This window comes from Hippocampus guttulatus, chromosome 10 (assembly GCF_054856545.1).
Source record: "Hippocampus guttulatus isolate MCC_2025c chromosome 10, RoL_Hgut_1.0, whole genome shotgun sequence".
In the NCBI taxonomy this organism is placed as follows: Eukaryota; Metazoa; Chordata; class Actinopteri; order Syngnathiformes; family Syngnathidae; genus Hippocampus; species Hippocampus guttulatus.
Genome location: NC_141270.1, coordinates 14,326,779 through 14,343,610, shown reverse-complemented (window position 1 = coordinate 14,343,610; position 16,832 = coordinate 14,326,779). Strand labels below are relative to the sequence as shown.

At 43.3% G+C, this 16,832-nt stretch overlaps 1 protein-coding gene across 2 annotated transcripts in view; it reads right to left on the bottom strand.

Annotated features, from left to right (window-relative positions):
- Nucleotides 1–16,832, bottom strand: part of cdh23 (cadherin-related 23) — a 150,053-nt gene that overhangs the window by 77,518 nt on the left and 55,703 nt on the right. For both annotated transcript variants that reach the window (XM_086121828.1, XM_086121827.1), the window contains exon 9: nt 1,208–1,320. In XM_086121828.1, coding sequence (XP_085977954.1) covers nt 1,208–1,320 — 113 coding nt within the window. The remainder of the gene's footprint in view (nt 1–1,207; nt 1,321–16,832) is intronic.

Here is a 16,832-nt window from a genome sequence, read left to right as displayed (position 1 = left end):
TTTCCACTTATAGAAGCTCTTTGACATCCATTTCACGCACCCTCTTGCACTCTGTGAAAACCACATTGTGCACAACAGTGGCTGAAAAGAAATTGGTGGTGGGAGGGGGATCGGGGGTGACAGAGTTTGGAATTTGAGGGGATCGAGGGTGTGCAAGGCAAACGTGATGCACTTTAGGCTGTGAGCAGGCACGGAGGAATTGAGAGACGGCATCTACTTCAAAACAGGAGGACAAAGAAGAAAGGGAGGGGAGCCCTTCACATCAGCTAGGGCACTAAATTCCATTCCTTTAACTTGTGATACTAAGTTCCACAAACCCTCCCTGGACAGATTGCAGGCTGTTTACTGTTCACAAAACTGCAAAGGGGACATTATCAAAGCATCAAACCACAACTGCCTGAGCAAATTATCAGAATGACAATTGTGAAGGAGCATAATAGCTATCGGTCTACATGTGTTAGTTGAACTCTTGACCTTGAAAGTGAATTTTTTTGATCAATGGTCCTCCAATGCGGCCCCCATTTACCATATGGATCGTTTATGGGCCTTGTCTGAAATTACCTTTCCAATGATGGGACATCGTGATTTTCAAAAAAAAATTTAGAAGTTGCATATTGATATTTATCTGTTTTTGCTGATTATCATGATTTTTGTCTTTGGATAAATGAATTCAATACATACAATAACAAACAATAATAACATTATAAAAAGTGATATGAGCACATGTTTCAGAAATGTTGATCAGACTGGTAGCTGTTTGCTATAATCAGTACCCAAGAAGTAGCTCTCAGTTTAAAAAAGGTTGGTGACCCCTGATTTAGACCTTCTGATTTCCAATGAAAGTATTGTACTGGCAAAGGTCTGAGGCCGGCATTCAATTTGTTGCTTTTGCAATGCCATCACGATTATATTTAACCATAACGGCACTAAGTAAAGCTGAGACTTCCACCCGGGCTGTACTAAAATAAAAGTGAATTTCGGTTTGTGGGAGGGGTCAAAATTATTCTGTGTTTCACTTTAGAGAATCAACTGCTGTTTTAGTGCTTTTTTAAACAACAGGATTTAAAAAAAGGAAACAATGGAGTCAAATGCGCCAACGCATACTCTTCTGTAGCTCGATGGAGATGAGGTCGCGGGACGTTTAGTCGTTCCCTGATGTGACAATCCCTTCCAGAACATGAACCTCCAGTGCCATTTATCAGCTCACCTTGACAGTAAGCGTGAATCCTGCTGAGTAGAGTGGGTTTTCTCTGTCCAGCTGACCATTCACCATCAGGGCACCGCTGATGTAGTCCAGGGAAAAAACACTGTTGGTGTTCCCTAGTTGGAAGGACGGAAGGATGGGTGGAGAGTGAGAGAGGAAAAAAAAAGATAAGAACGTCAGAGAGCCAAACGGGGCTGGCATTGTGCTTAATTCAACAGAACCCGTGGGATGCAGCACAGAGCCTCTAGAAGGGGGAAGGTGGTGGACGAGCAATGTGAATTTCTCTTTCATGCAATATGAATGTAGCTTCTGCTCCTGTTCCTTTCTTGACTCCACCTCAGGCTCACCCACCACTTCGAACCTGTTCACACTGTATCCGCTTGTTTCATCCCTCACGGTCCGAGCCCCTTCCCTGCTGCACTTTCTGTGCCAGCTTTATGTTATCGATGGGAAATGCATCGTGCTTATTGCCATAGTTTATCAAAATCATTCATGTTTAAGCATATCAAATTGACATTTTGTCAATAATGATCAGTTTTTTAGGTCCAACAATCTTTAGTTGGTTAATCTATTATAATGGCACCTTACTGAACGTTACTTAGAGAAATGTTACTTATTTTTTGTGTTGTTGTGTGTGTTCCGGATGACAAGTAAAACCAAACTCCGTTTTTTTAATGCTCAGCTTTCTTGCCATGTTGAATGTTTGCGGATCAGTTTTATTTTCACCTGTTTTCTGAGTTTGGCCAGGTGATGTTTGCAAGCCAACCCGTGATTGGTCATTACCTGAGTTCAGAGCAACTGTGATGTTATTTTCAGTTGACAGCAGGTGATAAAATCACCACCCCCTCGAAATGGATACAATCTGTGGATTTTGCTGCTTAATTCACATTCCACATACACAATATTAATCACAATGCCATGTTTAGATGAGTGGGGGCACATAAAAAACATTATTGAAAAGAAAATGTTGGGTTTGACTTCCCCTTTAAAGGAGAAGTAAGGAACCCTGGGCCTGACAATTGTGACATGTCACAGTTTTACATTTAGCCTTTTGGGTAGTGACACTTTCGCATCTTTATTTAAGGCTTTAAAAATATTACTTTGGTGTGATTTCCTTTTTTTCCTCCCAAAAGTAGAAGATAAAATTCAATATGAGCGTACATCAGTGTGTCCCCCCCCCATCCCAATTTACAGAGGGTCATCAAGATGGCTATGTTGAGGAGGATCTGAGGATCCCAGAACAATGCTTCCAGGAGTGCATAAGGTTGTGGCAGAGAAGGCTGGTAAAATGATTTCGATTCCAGGGAGATTACTTGAGAGGTAAAACCTTTGAGTGGATTTGAATTACACCTTTGGGACAGTAACTCTGGAACTTTTCTGATACACCTCATACTCTCTGTTCATACGAATTTGGCTTGTTTTATGTAACGACTATTTTTAGAGACTATTCGCGTAAATGACACGATTGCAACCACTGTTCCTGCTGCATGAGCTCTCTCTCTCTCTCTCACACACACACACACACACACACACACACACACACACACACACACACACACACACACACACACACACACACACACATACACACACACACACACACTACACTATATTGTTCAGAAACGTTAACTGCTCCCCCACTTGCATTGTAATCCATTTTGAGAGGCCCAGTACGTATTTGTTGGAGAGCTGACGATGCTCCCTATGCAATCTGTAGATAGACACAAGCCATACATGTGAATGTTATCAAAAACATCTTCTCAATAAGAAGGCAAACAATAGAGCAGACAGAGCCGAATGAAATAACCCTGAAAGTCAAGTCCGACTGGAACTAATTCACTTATGTCCTATGTCAATATATTCTGTGCTGACCAATTGACAGCACACAAACTCTTCTATCTCCCCGCTACATTGTGTATGCTAAACTGAAGACTGTGCAAATATGCTCAGCAAAAACTATTCACTGCTTATGAAAAAGAGGCACATTTGCAATAAAGTGTGTCAGTATACACACTCTTGAGTGCGGAAAAACAACTTGATGGTTTAAACCACACCAGCACTGCCATGAATAATTTACAAAGAAATTTATACAGTCAAAAGTAGGAGTTTATGCTTTGACGCAGCAAATAGGTAAAAAAAAAAAAAAAAAGAAAATCCTTCATACTATGGATTTTTTCAATATCTTAGCCATTTATTGGACATGCACTTGAGGACAAATGTTTTGGCAGTGACTCCAACTTTGTGTTTTTAACTTTTTTTGATTCCTGTTGATTCTATATTGTTGGAAAGAGCAATCGTTCAAATATGGTGTTATGCTCAAGACATCCTGAATAAAAAGAGCCAATCTTGTAACTCTAGACACCCCCCCCCCCCATAAAATAGCAGTTTTTAGTATTTTTGTATTCCAAATTTAGACAATGCTATTTACAAATTAGTATTTAGAAAAAATAAATGCAAGAACAACAGTAGCAAACTCAACATAGAACGATCTGGACCGACCACCAGAACCCATGTTTGAACCCAGAAGCTTTACCAACACCATTTCAGAACATTTACAGAGCCATTCCTAAAATATGCTCTTATCAGTCACTCTCCTTAGACTTGAATAAGAATTTAATGCTACTTATATGACTACAAATTCAGCGGGTCTGTCAATATTTCATTGCCTTTCAGTGATGCCCCTTTACTAGAAATCGTCCAGTACTTTGCCATTCTTTTCGGGTGCAGGCTTATTATGAACCTTGAGCGGAACTTTGAGGGATGAGGAATCATTCTCTTCAGATCATTTGTAGCATATTAGAGAGGAAATGCAGTATGTCCAGATGCTAAGTCCAAAGGGCACAACAGCTGAGGTCAACAGATGAACCCATGTCTGTGTTCCTCACTCCCCATTTGCTGCTCTATTATTGCCCTGTACATTTGAAATTGAGAGGAGGGAAGCTTCAGAAGCAAGAGCATAGTCTAAGTGTGGGGACATACCAAGACAGCTCCATTTGAGCCCTGAGGTAATTAACCTCAAGTGAGGCCAAAAGGTGTACAGAGGGAGGGGCAAAAGCATAAATGTGACAGAGAATTATCTCAGGCTTTCACAGCATTTTGAATTGTGTGGAGAAATTGAGCTACTGTCTGTCTGAATGTGATATGTTTGCAAGTACGGTTGGAGCGTTGTTCTGTCAGGTTATGTTCATTTTACAACTTGTCAGTTGTATTTTTATCGAAAATTACAATTACATATTGTATAGCTCTCTGATGCAAATTGTGTATATGAAGTATTTGTATGCAATGTTGAATTCTTGCCCCATATTGTCTACATATTTGCGTTGGTTTCTTGCTCCAAATTGTTTTACATTTCTACAATCCATATGAAGTCTATTCTAGTGTCTTCTGATTGCAACAGAGACTGAAATTTGAAAAAATGAAAAAGCTATTACCTGGTTGATGAATCGGATTGAAATAGTGTCCCTTATACTTTCCCAGATATTAATGGTACTTCTGTTACCCGATAAAGTACTATAAAAGTAAAGACAGCTCGTCTACATTTTCTCTTGTTTGGTGTAACAAGCTGGCATATATTCTCATGGACCTGAAAACATTAACCGTGACATTTTCAAACTTTTGTGGAAAGAGAAGATCAGCTGCGACGAGGTAAATGATAAAGACTGACCCACGGCTGCTCTTGCAATAAAAGATGCAACCCTGTCAGATCGCTCTGACCGGTTGATAAATTGAACAGGGCACTCCGACCGTATTTTCTCCTTTTGAACCAACAAAATCTGAAACGGTTCATGTCGATGTTAGGTGGGCATCAGATCTGCACCGATCAGTTAATATTCAAGTACATCATCTGTATTTACCTTGCCTTCAGCAAGAATAGGTGAGAGCTGCCTCACGCAATCAGTGCCAATGTATGCACGTAGCTTGGATACTGTGTATGGGCCAACACTGTAGTAATATTTTGACCAGAATTCTGTGCCCTCTCAGAAAGGGTAGAAAAGATATTCATGTCAGGGAAAGTGCCTGAGGCATCAGGCAGGTGAAGTGAACCAGCTGTATTCACAGCTGTATGCCATTTAATGTCCAGGCTCTTCAGACCACGAGAGTGACATCTGTTTTCTGAACTTTTCTTACCAAGCTTGTTCCCATGGCAACGCCTGTCGTCACAAAAGTTGTGCACATTTGGAGAGTAGTGTGGAAAGATAGGAATAGAAAAATCATTTTACTAGTCATCTAGGTAATAATGTGCATATAGGGGCATATTCTCCCATATGTACTGAAGTCAATTCTTTACGCACCTTTTTTACGTACTTTCAAGACCGGGCGATTCTCACGTCTAGGCTTCTGACAAACCCATCGTGCGTAATCTGGAAATATGTGTGCAACCACCAGAGTGGTGGCATTCAGTCAAGTCTGTAAGGGTGGCCCTGATTTCTGACTCGTGGAGTTTCCGCGAGACAAGTGAATTCCATAGAGATCCATTTTGAAAATATTTGACTCTTTGATGATGCAACTAACCCAAAAATCTCATCCCTAACCTTTGTTTGTTTGTTTGTTTATTGAACAACCTTGAGAGGGCAATCCACCCTTCTTCAACTGAGGACCACAGACTTGGATTTGAAGGTTCTCCAGTGAGTGTTGGAGATTGCGGCTTGATAAAGCCATCAGAACCACATCATCTGAAAAAAGCAGAGATGCACTTCTGAGGCCATCAAACTGGATATCTGGCCATAAAGATTATGAAAGTTATTGATGACAATGGGCACTTTTAGCGGAGCCCAATTTTCACTGGACATTAATCGGATTTTCAGCCAGCAATGCGGACGAAACTCTGACATTGGCCTGAGTATCTTACAGGGGTTGATCAGAACCCTGGTGTCAACTGGGACAGCCTCATAACATCCACAGCTTTTAGGAATTCCGGAGGGATCTCATTCATACCCGGGGCTTTACCACTAAGGAGCTTCCTATTGTCAACCAACCCTAGAGATTGGAGATCCCACCTCAGTCCAGAGACTCTGCTTTCTCAAAGGAACATGCGTCAGGAGGTCTTTTGTATTCTCCCTAATGACTCACAACGAGGCCACCAGCAGTCTATCTCAACTATAGTGTTAATGTTGCACCGTATCCCCCTCCCAAGTTGCTGAATGGTGGTACAGAATTTCCTTGAAGCTGACTGGAAGTCATTTTCCTTCGCCTCAAATTGCTGTATTGGGTTACAGATATAGGAAGCTTCCTACCTGAAATTGCATACGGCATGACAGCTTTATGTATATAACAACACCCACGACAACAGGTTTGTGTTGATAATGATGCTGGTGTGTGTGTGGTGGTGGTGGTGGGGGGGGGGTAATATAAGATTGAAGACTCTCAGTGTGGGCATCGTGCCGCTAAATTGGTTTGTCAGCTTCAGTGAACTGACTGAGAATACCAATCTACAACAACCGTTCCTCATGCAGGTGGCTGGTCACTGAACCTATGGTGATATGACACCAAAAGCTATAACGTGTCACATCATAAGTCAATACAATTTGTAAATATGTACCGTATGCATAAACTGGAGTTTTCAGACTTTAATAGTGGCTCCACTCAACTGAACCTGTCGAGAGAATCAGGCTGAAATCACACGCAGTGACTCCCAGGGACCACCAAGGAAGAAAATATAATCATATTCTAATTGCTGATAGAGAATGTTCTCCAGTGATCTGGCAGAACACTGCGATTAGACACCCGAGAGGCGGGAGAACTGCAGCACACAGACGCAAACAGCCGAATTCAGAAGAAATTACTTTTGCAATTTGGCATTCATACTTTGCGGCTGTATTTATGTTATTTATATTTTTTGTGTGTATTCAAACGTGTTCCCAATCGGATTGTTATTGGATAATATAAAAAGACATTCACACATGATCTAACAGTTTCATGTGACCACTGCATGACAATAACTTGCTCAGTACAAATCAAAATTTGAGGAAAGCCAAGCAAGAGTTCCCCGAGTGTAATCACCATGCCTAATCCAGTGACAACTGTTTTCTCTCGTTTGTGACAACACCACGGGGGAGCTAGGACATTTTAGTAATGCGATATGGCATGCAGCCAAAGCTCTGTGTCTTGAGGCGAAGATTTTGTGCTCTTTGCGAAATGTACACAAATTACTGTCACTTTTAAGGATAACACCTGCAGGCATATCAGGCTGATGATAAGGTTTGTGCTATTGTTTTCCAAAGTACGCCAACATCTAATTCGTAATACCCAGTCGAGACATGTTCATCTGCGGGTTAACTGCTGGACTGTAAAGCCACAGCGTACTGCTAATCATGAATGGAATTTGTATGCGAATAGAGAGATGAGTGTCTTGCAATTTGAAGGCCACCTGATTTTGACAAATGCTAAATAAAATTTGTATTTCAACTTTTTCCTTTCTTTTAGTTTCCTTTTTATTGATTGAATGTTGGCAACTATATTCTACGGATTGCTCTTGATTTATCAGGTGATAGGCACTTTCACTGTAGCTATTACTGTCACATTCAAGTTTACTGTGTTCACTGCTTGTTAGTTACAGTGCAACCTCCAAAGTTGAACATAGTCCATTCCATGTCTCTGGTTCACTTCCATCCATTCATCCATCCATCCGTTATCTGATCCACTTTATCCTCAAAGGGTCATGGGCAGGCTGGAACCTAGCAGGCAGGATACACCCTGACCTGGTTTCCAGCCAATCGCAGGGCATACATAGACAATCATTTACACAAACAATCACACCTAAGAACAATTTAGAGTGTTCCATTAACTACCGTGCATGTTTTTAGAATGTGGGAGGAAAATGGACTACTCAGAGAAAACCCATCGCAGGCATGGGGAGAACATGAAAAGCCACGGTCCAGGATCGAACCCATGCCTTCTGCACTCATGACTACTGTGCTGCCCTACTTCCAAGGTGTTCTAGTTTTAAAATTATTTTCCAAAGATGGCATTCACAACAAATTTATTTTAAATTAAAAACGACAACTTTTCCATTTCAAAGTAACCCCCTTGGAGTCTGCCACTGTCAGACTTCTCTGCCACACATTTATTCACTCCTGGTAAGATTATTCCGGGAGTCTCCTCTCTTGCATGGATGACATCAAGATGGCAACGGTCAATAAGTTGAAAAAAATAATCAAAGAAAATACTCATAATGGTCCTGGTTCCACTTCTGAAATGAGCCTTCCTGAATTAAAATTATACAGTACAGGTATACGATTCTTTGCATTTGAAATGACCAAATATTAGAAACAGCTCAGTTTGATCTAGGGCACTTCCAACACAACGACAACCACAGTACAGTATTAAAATAAATTATTGATTTAATACTGTACATTTCTGGCAGTGTCAATCAAAACTCAACTATGGTTAGAATGGTGGTGATGCCACTCATGTATTGGATCCTAATAAAATATTGATCAGATGTTTACAAAGATACTGGATGTCACGAGCAAACTAATTTCTATGACCCATTGAATCAGGGAGAAAAAAATAAAAATGCAAATTAGAGGAGTCTACTGTAGGAGTGTTCTACCAAACAAGCCAATGAGGATTACACTCCAGTGATGAGTACCCCTCTCCATTCTGAACTCAACGAGGGTTAGGATTGCGTGGTGATCAGTGTCCCATCGACTGTCTGCCTTGTCTGAGAGATTACAAAGCAACAAGCTGTGGAGAGCCTCAGAGCATCTAATTGAAAACCAGAGAAATCCCAACATTCCAACAGTCACAATGAGAGCTCCCCCCAGAATAACAGGTATGAGCCTTGTCCAGATTACAATTTGTCTGCTGATACAGCTCGGTCATCGCAGAATGGAGTAAAGAGCATCGGGGTGCAGCGGTGCAGACAGATATAGATAAGTGTGGAGAAGAAGACTAGGGGGGGGGGGGATAATTGTGTTTATGAGAGTTTAGCACAGGAATATATGACTGCAGGTCCCCTCACCCAAAAACCCCCCTGAAACAGTCATGTTTGAAATCTATTTTCAAGTTATTGATGGTTAAAAAAATGTTTTGCGTTCCTTGCAAAGGAAATCTTTATTGACAGAGCAAATGGAGGTTGCTCACTAAAATACAGTTTTTACATCACAGAAAGGTTGCATAATGGCAAAGATCTAATCAGCATCATAAAAATCCCGAGTTGCACAATTTACATGTTTTGCCCTTCAAACTCTGTGGCCACAAGTGCATAAATAAAGCTAACAACTCATTAAACCCATTCCATGCTTGCCTTTATACAATCATAACGGTAAAGACAAGCAATAGTTCTGACACTTTCACAAATTCCTACACATCTTCGAAAAAACACCATTTGTTTTAATGCCTGGCGGCCCGGAAGTCCAGTGGTTAGCACGTCGGCTTCACAGTGCAGAGGTACCGGGTTCAATTCCAGCTCCGGCCTCCCTGTGTGGAGTTTGCATGTTCTCCCCAGGCCTGCGTGGGTTTTCTCCGGGTACTCCGGTTTCCTCCCACATTCCAAAAACATGCATGGCAGGCTGATTGAACGCTCTAAATTGTCCCTAGGTGTGAATGTGAGCGTGGATGGTTGTTCGTCTCTGTGTGCCCTGCGATTGGCTGGCAACCGATTCAGGGTGTCCCCCGCCTACTGCCCGAAGACAGCTGGGATAGGCTCCAGCACCCCCCGCGACCCTAGTGAGGATCAAGCGGTTCGGAAAATGGATGGATGGATGTTTTAATGCCTGCGCTTCGTTTGTGTGAATGCATAGTGGCTGCCTTACCCTGACACTTGAGCTAACAGTTCGCCCAGGTTAATTGCAACAAAATAATAAGGCTCCTGAAAATTACATTCACAAGAAAGAGAGCTTGATTGACAAAGATGGACCATTTGTAAAATAATCCAAAATAGGAACTCTTAACACACTAAAATGCATTAGCGGTAGAGTTCTTGGAAAGGAATATTAGGCAAAAAAAAAAAAGCCTATATATATCCAAAAAAATTCAATTGTCATGGTCAGAATACATGTGCACTTTATTTGGGATAGAGAACAGAAAGATAGGCGGCCCGGTAGTCCAGTGGTTAGCACGTCGGCTTCACAGTGCAGAGGTACCGGGTTCGATTCCAGCTCCAGCCTCCCTGTGTGGAGTTTGCATGTTCTCCCCGGGCCTGCGTGGGTTTTCTCCGGGTGCTCCGGTTTCCACCCACATTCCAAAAAAAAACATGCATGGCAGGCTGATTGGATGCTCTAAATTGTCCCTAGGTGTGAGTGTGGGCGTGGATGGTTGTTCGTCTCTGTGTGCCCTGTGATTGGCTGGCAACTGATTCAGGGTGTCCCCCGCCTACTGCCCGAAGACGGCTGGGATAGGCTCCAGCACCCCCCGCGACCCTAGTGAGGATCAAGCGGTTCGGAAAATGGATGGATGGATGGAACAGAAAGACATTTCAGTAAAAGATTATGTTACCTTTTTTTTTTCTCAGTTACATTTATTACCCGAACAATACAGTAAAATTGACTGATTTTCAAGAAGAAATTCAGTTGGCTCATTACCATTGATCACATGATATGAAAATGACCCCTATTATGAATAGTAAAATCCAATTTTACTTTTCAATTTAGCAGTACAGTACAATTCAGAGACAATAATTGTAGTTTTACCTGTCTTTTTTTCTTTTGGTACCACTCACTTTTGATGTAATGATATGAAAATGAAAGCTATCACTGTGTATCTATTTTCACAATTACACTGCCTGGATAATTCCAAGACTAAACCCCTTGAGGTCAGTATTTGCTGCCGTTCCTCAAATGGAACAGATGCAATCTGAAAAAAGAATTGTCTAAAAGTAAAGAAAAGGATGGAAAATGGCTTAGAATGGGATTAGTTGTTTTTGCATGGGACAAAAAAGATGGAAGCACACAAAGATGAACAAGAGGCTGATATGACAGGCTTCGGGGATGTCCTTTTATTTGCGGGGGCTGCCGGCTGATTTTTCCGCTGCTTGTTCTTCTGCTATTATTCCAACACGGTGGCAAGGCGACACAAACTTTACACAATAGATTAACTCTTATCCTGGCAGACAGCAAAGTCTCATGTTGTAACTTACTGTAACATAAGTCCCACAGAACCAAGACATAACCTTAGTGAGCATAAAACAAAAGAATATATAAAAATCCTTGTCTCACCCCTTGGGTGGTGTCCGTCCCTCATTCAGCTCGGGTCCTCTACCAGAGGCCAGGAAGCTTGAGGGTTCTGCGCAGTATCCTCGCTGTTCCCAGCACTGCGCTTTTCTGGACTGAGATGTCCGATGTTGTTCCCGGGATCTGTTGCAACCACTCATCTAGTTTGGGGGTCACTGCCCCCAGTGCTCCGACCACCACAGGCACGACTGTCACCTTTACTTTCCAGGCTCTCTCCAGCTCCTCTCTGAGCCCTTGGTATTTCTCAAGTTTCTCGTGTTCCTTCTTTCTGATGTTTCCATCACTTGGGACCGCTACATCCACTACAACGGCTTTCCTCTGCCCTTTATCTATGATCACGATATCTGGTTGGTTCGCCATTACCATCTTGTCAGTCTGGATCTGGAAGTCCCACAGGATCTTCACTCTGTCATTCTCTACCACCTTCGGAGGTGTTTCCCATTTTGACCTTGGGGTTTCCAGTCCATACTCCGCACAGATGTTTCGGTAGACTATGCCAGCACCTTGATTATGGCGTTCCATGTAGGCTTTCCCTGCCAGCATCTTACACCCTGCAGTTATGTGTTGGATCGTCTCAGGTGCCTCTTTGCACAACCTACACCTTGGGTCTTGTCTGGTGTGGTATATCTGGGCCTCGATGGCTCTGGTGCTCAGGGTCTGCTCCTGGGCAGCCAGGATGAGTGCCTCTGTGCTGTCCTTCAGGCCAGCCCTCTCTAGCCACTGATAGGACTTCTTGAGATCAGCCACTTCAGTTATGGTCCGGTGGTACATCCCGTGTAGGGGCTTGTCTTCCCATGATGGTCCCTCTTCCAGCGCCTCATCCTCTATTCCCCATTGTCTGAGACATTCTCCGAGTACGTCATCCGTTGGAGCCTTCTCCTTGATGTATTCATGGAGCTTGGATGTTTCATCCTGGACAGTGGCTCTCACACTCACTAGTCCCCGGCCTCCTTCCTTTCGGCTTGCGTACAGTCTCAGGGTGCTGGATTTGGGATGGAACCCTCCGTGCATGGTTAGGAGCTTTCGGGTCTTAACGTCCGTGGTCTGAATCTCTTCCTTTGGCCACCTTATTATTCCTGCAGGGTATCTGATCACTGGCACGGCATAGCTGTTTATTGCCCGGGTCTTATTCTTGCCATTGAGCTGGCTTCTTAGGACTTGCCTCACTCGCTGGAGGTATTTGGCCGTAGCCGCTTTCCTTGTTGCCAGTTCGAGGTTGCCATTGGCTTGTGGCATACCGAGGTACTTGCAGCTGCCCTCAATGTCTGCTATTGTTCCTTCAGGGAGTGAGACCCCTTCAGTGCGGACTACCTTTCCTCTCTTAGTCACCATCCGACTACATTTCTCAAGCCCGAATGACATCCCGATGTCGCTGCTGTAGATCCTGGTTGTGTGGATCACGGAGTCAATGTCCCTTTCGCTCTTAGCATACAGCTTTATGTCATCCATGTAGAGGAGGTGACTGATCGTAGCTCCATTTCTGAGGCGGTATCCATAGCCTGTCTTGGTGATTACTTGGCTTAGGGGGTTCAGTCCTATGCAGAACAGCAGTGGGGAGAGTGCATCACCTTGGTATATGCCACATTTGATGGACACTTGGGTAAGTGGCTTGCCATTGGCTTCAAGTGTGGTTTTCCACATTCTCATCGAGTTCGCAACGAAGGCTCTTAAGGTCCTGTTCACCTTATACAACTCCAAGCATTCAGTGATCCATGTATGTGGCATCGAGTCATAGGCTTTCTTGTAATCCATTCAGGCTGTGCACAGGTTGGTATGTCGGGACCTGCAGTCTTGTGCGACTGTTCTGTCAACCAGGAGCTGATGTTTGGCTCCTCTGGTATCTCTACCAATGCCCTTCTGTGCTTCACTCATGTATTGATCCATGTGTCCACTTATCTTAGCCGCAATGATGCCTGACATGAGCTTCCATGTTGTGGCGAGACAGGTTATTGGCCGATAGTTGGATGAGACTGCACCCTTTGAGGGATCCTTCATGATCAGGATCGTTCGCCCTTCGGTTAGCCATCCTGGATGAGTCCCATCCCTCAGCAACTGGTTCATTTGGAGCGGCTGGATAGCTCAGTTGGTAAGGCATCGGTTTGGCGTATGGGAGACGGTGGTTCGAATCCTGCTTGGGGCAAAAAAAATAAATAAAATGAACACATAACACCTTCCAGTGTCGGTCCTTGGGCAACATCCTTCACGCTAATGCCTACCTCATACAATGTCTACCTCATACAATGAAGAAAACGAATGACATGCCGGCTCAGACGTCGCCTGGCCAAACAAGGTCTGCGTCAGGTGCTGGGGAACCAGAGCACCTTGATGAAAAATGGGCTACTGGAACAAAGCGCAGATGGGCGAGATGCGATAACATGGCTCTGTTGGAATGCTACTACCTTTGCACCCTAGTTGCTTGAGTAGTTACATGCAGAGAATGTGGGCTAAATGGTTACTTCGAATGGTTACACGGTTGACCACGAAACAACTGGTAGCTCACTGTTCCAACATCCACAAACGGCAACTACTGTCACAACTTGAGATTGATGAGGTACAACGCAGATTTCATGGTGAAGGGCCCCAGGCTGCCAGATCAGAGGAGGAGGTCATACCAGAGATTGGGAGGCAAGCCGCAATGAATGCAGATGATGAGATTGGGAGGCCAGCCCCAATGAATGAAATGCTGAGCGAGGTAGCAACTGACCTGAAAGCTAAGATCATGGCGAGAATGAAAGCTGGGCAACCTAGAAACCGGTTACAACGGCTATGTGAAGTACCACCTGAAAGTCTCATGGAAAGTGTGAATGCAGCACTGAGGGCGATCCCTACCGTAACGATCACGGAAACCAATGAGCTGATATACGCTTCAGCATCACTGATCCTAGAGATGCTTGGCTATAAGAGCAACCATGGAAAAGACTATATACAGTATATATACTGTATATATATATATATGCTTCACAGTGCAGAGGTACCGGGTTCGATTCCAGCTCCGTCCTCCCTGTGTGGAGTTTGCATGTTCTCCCCGGGCCTGCGTGGGTTTTCTCCGGGTGCTCCGGTTTCCTCCCACATTCCAAAAACATGCGTGGCAGGCTGTTTGAACACTCTAAATTGTCCCTAGGTGTGAGTGTGAGTGCGGATGGTTGTTCGTCTCTGTGTGCCCTGCGATTGGCTGGCAACCGATTCAGGGTGTCCCCCGCCTACTGCCCGGAGACAGCTGGGATAGGCTCCAGCCCCCCCCCCCCCCCCCCGCGACCCTCGTGAGGATCAAGCGGTACGGAAGATGAATGAATGAATATATATATATATATATATATATATATATAGATATAGATAGATATATAGATTATTATATATATTATTATATATATAGATATATAGATTATATATCTATTCTATATAAGAATAGATATATTCTTGCGGAAGAATATATCTATCTATATCTATATATATTCTCATTATTCTCAGAATATTATATATAGCTATATAGATTGTACGTAGCCTCATCTCACTAAACTGACCAACCTCGAGTTCTCTGATCCTCACTCATGCGCACGAGCGTGATTCTCAAACATGGCCATTTATAATTGCATGTGATTACAAATGTGTGTAGTTGTTATCAATAATAACAGCTTCAACAAAATAGCACCACTAGAAATACTGAGCTAGCATTAGTGTACTCCACCATAGCTTCAGCAAAGCTCCTGAAGCCCAAAATAGGTGGTCAACGCGAGCATGTGTCTGGGATGAGTGTGCACAGTAAATGCTCGTCAGTCATGCCTTGTATCTCTGACTGGTTACTTTTCCTCTGGAGGGGTGGTTGCCTTAAAATTTAAAAAATGAATTAGAAGTGGCGGCCCGGTAGTCCAGTGGTTAGCACGTCGACTTCACAGTGCAGAGGTACCGGGTTCGATTCCAGCTCAGGCCTCCCTGTGTGGAGTTTGCATGTTCTCCCCGGGCCTGCGTGGGTTTTCTCCGGGTACTCCGGTTTCCTCCCACATTCCAAAAACATGCATGGCAGGCTGATTGAACGCTCTAAATTGTCCCTAGGTGTGAATGTGAGCGTGGATGGTTGTTCGTCTCTGTGTGCCCTGCGATTGGCTGGCAACCGATTCAGGGTGTCCCCCGCCTACTGCCCGAAGACAGCTGGGATAGGCTCCAGCACGCCCCGCGGCCCTAGTGAGGATCAAGCGGTTCGGAAAATGGATGGATGGATGGATGGATGGATGAATTAGAAGTAGAGGATTGGGCCAGAGAGGGCAGATTTTCTTTCATGGAGCATATCACTTTGTTCCTAGTGTCACATCATACTGACAGCTTTAACTAAAGTGACAAAAGTAATTGTTTTGAAAACTACAAACCCTTGAAGTCACTACAAATGACACTAGGCAGGTTTACATGTAGCTATGTATTCCGTTTGGAAAGAATGCTAATGACCAAATGGAATGAAATTGCTCCATAACATCTCAATCGGAATAAAATAGCCGAATCCGAATGCTGTTTTATTCGGATTCACAAAGGTGGTAGATTTAATTTAGCCAATCTGAAAGGGAATCATTTAAACTATTCAGTCAAAATATGCAAGTTTCGTCCGGTCTGCACATTCTCTATAGTGACATAAATGTGACTGGAGAACTTGTGGTTTTTAATCAAGATGTTGCATTAATAAAAGTGTTCAAACTATCACAACCACTGTAATAAAAAAGACCAAACTCCATCTTGATAAATGTTTACAACCATCTCCGCATGTTACGTGGCTGATATGATTCACAGAGAGGAGCAGCTAAATGACAGATTGGAAAAGATCACGTCACATGCAAACAGTTAACCAAAGATCTTCATTCGGAATGATTTTAATCAGAATGACAAAAAAACTCTCCATGTAAATCCCGCTATTACCAATGCTGTTTAAGTGCTCTTCGTGAGTATGTGGTTTGTTTGTTTTTTGTACTTTTCCTTTGTTTGTACAATATACAGACACACTAATTATTCCATGCACAATATGTCTATATGCAAATAAGAAAGTGGCCATGGTCTCAGGATAAGGCCATCGGGGCTTTGGTGTGTCATTCCTGTGGGTCGTTGATGTCAGTGAGACGTGGCGAGATTGTCTACACACTTGCCTGCTCGTCTTTGGGGGCTGTTTGAAGTGGATAATGAGTGACGTTGTGGAATTGTTTGAACTGGAGGAAAGAAAAAAAGCTCAGATATCAGAGGGCGCTAACATGACATGAAAGAAATAAAAGTAGCTATTAAAATGCCTGTTGGAGGGTCATTTCTTTTTATGGAGTGTGCTGTTAAATGATCCCAACTGCCTAATGTTAGAAATGGTCGACACCCGAAAGTAAGCGTATTGTCGATCCTACGTTGAGTATTTCAACTGACAGTTTTTATAGTGTGATTTCATGAAAATAACTCATGGCGCAATGGCAGATGATGCAGTTATGCTTGTGATG